General features: G+C 48.8%; 1 protein-coding gene across 1 annotated transcript; it reads left to right on the plus strand.

The window, feature by feature from the left end:
- Nucleotides 1–389: 389 nt before the first annotated feature.
- RNF227 (ring finger protein 227) lies at nucleotides 390–2732 on the plus strand. The gene is made up of 2 exons (XM_016154761.2): nucleotides 390–1043; nucleotides 1141–2732. Exons 1-2 carry the CDS (start codon nucleotides 530–532, stop codon nucleotides 1194–1196), a joined length of 570 nt encoding a protein of 189 aa, XP_016010247.2. The 5' UTR covers nucleotides 390–529; the 3' UTR covers nucleotides 1197–2732.
- The last annotated feature ends 474 nt before the right edge of the window (nucleotides 2733–3206 follow it).

Consider the following 3206-nt stretch of genomic DNA (forward strand, 5'->3'; position numbering starts at 1 on the left):
TTCAAACACGCAGGAACCCACTAAACATGGGGCAGAATGAGCTGTGTCACTAGTTAGTAAGTTTGTTTTGGTGGGGTTGTGAAAGAGTGAGCAACTGAACGAACAGGCCCAGGGGCCTATAGACACTTACGCCAGTCAGTGGCTTAGGGGTCACAGGAATGGAACTGAGGATTTGCACACAGAATTAAGTCGTGCGGGCTTTGTGCTAGGGTATGAAGGAAGGCACGGATGGAGTAGAGGGTGATATGCCTCTTACTCCCCAGTCCTGGTACCAATTGGGTCGCCTTCCCCCTTTGCTTCTCCAGCCACGGTTGACATTCCCGGCCTCGTGCCTCCACCGCCCCCACGCGTGCCGCTGCAGGGAGCGGCCTGACCACTGCGTGACGCCTCGGGGGCGGGTCTCATTAATAAAACGAGCACGAAACCGCGGCCCCGGCCCCAAGACACAACCTGAGTCAAAGGAGGGCCAGCTCTTTCTGCCCACAACATCGGCCACGTTAGCGACTCCCTCGAGTCCGCGGCGGGCACCATGCAGCTCCTAGTGAGAGTGCCATCCCTTCCGGAGCAGGGAGAACTGGACTGTAACATCTGCTACCGACCCTTCAACCTCGGACGCCGGGCGCCCCGCCGTCTCTCCGGAACAGCGCGCGCCCGCTGCGGACACACGCTCTGCACCGCCTGTTTGCGGGAGCTGGCAGCGCGCGGTGACCGCGGAGGAACGGCAGCGCGTGTAGTGCGCCTGCGCCGCGTGGTCACATGCCCCTTCTGCCGAGCGCCCACCCCGCTTCCGCGCGGTGGGGTCACGGAGGTTGCCGTGGACCGGGACTTGTGGTCACGGTTGGAGGAAAAAGCGCGGGCCGAACGCGAACCAGATGAGGCGGGTAGCCCGATCAGGGAAAGCGGCGACGCCGACCAGGAGACCGACGACGAAGAAAGCGAGAAGGAGGCGGGGCCAAAGAGCGCGGGATGGCGCGCACTTCGGCGTTTCTGGGACAAGGTGCTAGCGCCCGCGCGCGGAGGTCGGCGTCCACTGCCTAGCAACGGTGAGGAGCTGTTTTGGGAGGCTGCGCGGGGAGAGCGCCTAGAAGCACCAGGGTTCGGCTGCATTCTCCCGCTGCCACTAACTCTTCTTTCTTCCAGTGCTGTACTGTCCAGAGATTAAGGACTTTGCCCACAAGACCCGCTGCACGCTGTAAGTGAGGGACCCGGAAGCTGCGGCGGAAGGAAGGTGGGAGCTGAGTTCTCAGGGAGTGCTGTAGTACAGGGGCTTGGTGCCAACGCTACCCTCCTCCCCGTCCCGGGATTGATGAAGTTGAGCCGAGGGCAGTAGGGAACGCCCCGAGAGGTGTTGATACTGAACTGGGGAGACTCCTAGACGTATCGCCCCCATCTTTTGACTGTGCCAGCCTTACAAATACAGGATGGAGTGGCCTAGGGATAAAAACAGTCTACGCTCCAGTGAGAAGACGACAGATTGTTTCCTTAGCTGTGACTTTGGCTTTTGTCCAGGGCAGCTCTGGTGTGTGGGAGCAGCAAGTCCCGTTTTAGCAATTGTGTCAATGGTTTGAAATTTTTAAAAAGCTGGATAGAGTAGGAGGGAAGAGGCTGCTTTTCATGTCATGTTAATCTCACTTCTCTAGCACATAGGAGAACTGAGAAAAATAAGCCTTTTTTCCCCCCTCACAGTGCTGGTATTGCCTACTGTTTCCCCACTTGCCGTACTGCGAATGTAAAATCGAGATGCCTCCTGCCTTGTTTCATTTCAGAATCTCCCTTCATTTTGTTAGGGCAGGTCTAAAGGGCATTTATCTGAGGCACCAAATTAGGGCCTATCAAGGATAGAAGGGAGAGCCATTTGGTAAAGGCATCAAATTTTAAATCTTTGATATGTTTTTACAGTCACAGGAAAACACTAATGAAAAGAGATGCTCATCATACAATTTTAAACTTGTGTACTATAATTGGACATCTATTTTATGTCACAAATTCTGTTTTAAAATCCTGTTAATATCTTATAATAGTAAAAGGACAGCAGCATCAGCATCAGTGGGAGCTAGTTAGAAGTGTAAAATCTCAAGATTCCATTTCAGACTTACTGAATCAACCTGCATTTTAACAAGAATCTCGGGTGAAGCAGCATTGGTCCAGGTCCTAGACGCTCTAGGATGTTACCATCTATGGGTGGAATATTTAGAATACAAATGGTATTTAATATATATTGTTTTATTACAAGTTCTAAAGTGACATTCTGTTGAAGAAATATAAATTGTGTGCATAGTTGTTTCATTTTCCTCCTAGTTAAAAATGTGAACTTAAGTATACACCTCAATTTTTTAACTGTATTGTGACTTTTTCCTGTCTTTAAGTCTCAGCTTAAATGTTCCCTGTTGAGAGATCTTTATCAGTATCTAACCTGGTATAGTCCCTCCCTCACCCTCTGTAGCATAATGCCTTATTTTCACTGCTTTTATTTCCAGATAGTATGTGTTTTGTTGGTGTCCCCCAAGAGTGTAAGCTCCATGAGAGCAATGACTGACTTGTGACTGTTGTATCTCCAAGGCCAACAGTATTAATGTAATGCCTGTACTCAATAAATGTTTATTAGATTTTTTTTTTTAAATAGCCTCAAAAATGAAGTGTGTGGTCTCTCTAACTCTCTGAACAGCCCTGGTAGTGAACAATACATGTTAAAAAAAATGTCTACCAATTCAAATACTTGGCAGGCTGTGGAAGTTTGACTCCACCCAACTCCTTAAAAAAAAAAAATGTACTTCTGCACCCTTGTAATGGAACCTGTGGAGCTGTAGTGACCTCTGCTGACTCTTGGAGGAACTAAGCAACTTGAAGGCAGAAAGGATGATCAAAAAGGATGAATGGAAGAGAGTTCTGAATCTCTCCAGGCACCCCTCCCACTACACTTGTCTAGTAAGCCCTGCTATCTCTCTGATCTCAATCAGAAGCCTGTGTAAGTATCCTGTTGCTTACCCTCCATCTCTAAACTGAGCTCATCACATTGGGGTGGGGATTGGAAAAAAAAAAAGCCTTTGAGTTTTAGTTGATTATCCAAGAAATAAAAAAGAGAAAAAGGTAGTCTCAAGATTAAAAAAAAGAAAAAGATGGATAATATGAAATGGCAGAAAACAACACCCTTTCTTTCCTTACCCCCCTCCCCAAAGAACTTCCCCACTCAAAAATAACAGTACACA

Source organism: Rousettus aegyptiacus, unplaced genomic scaffold, assembly GCF_014176215.1.
Source record: "Rousettus aegyptiacus isolate mRouAeg1 unplaced genomic scaffold, mRouAeg1.p scaffold_m13_p_6, whole genome shotgun sequence".
Classification (NCBI taxonomy): domain Eukaryota; kingdom Metazoa; phylum Chordata; class Mammalia; order Chiroptera; family Pteropodidae; genus Rousettus; species Rousettus aegyptiacus.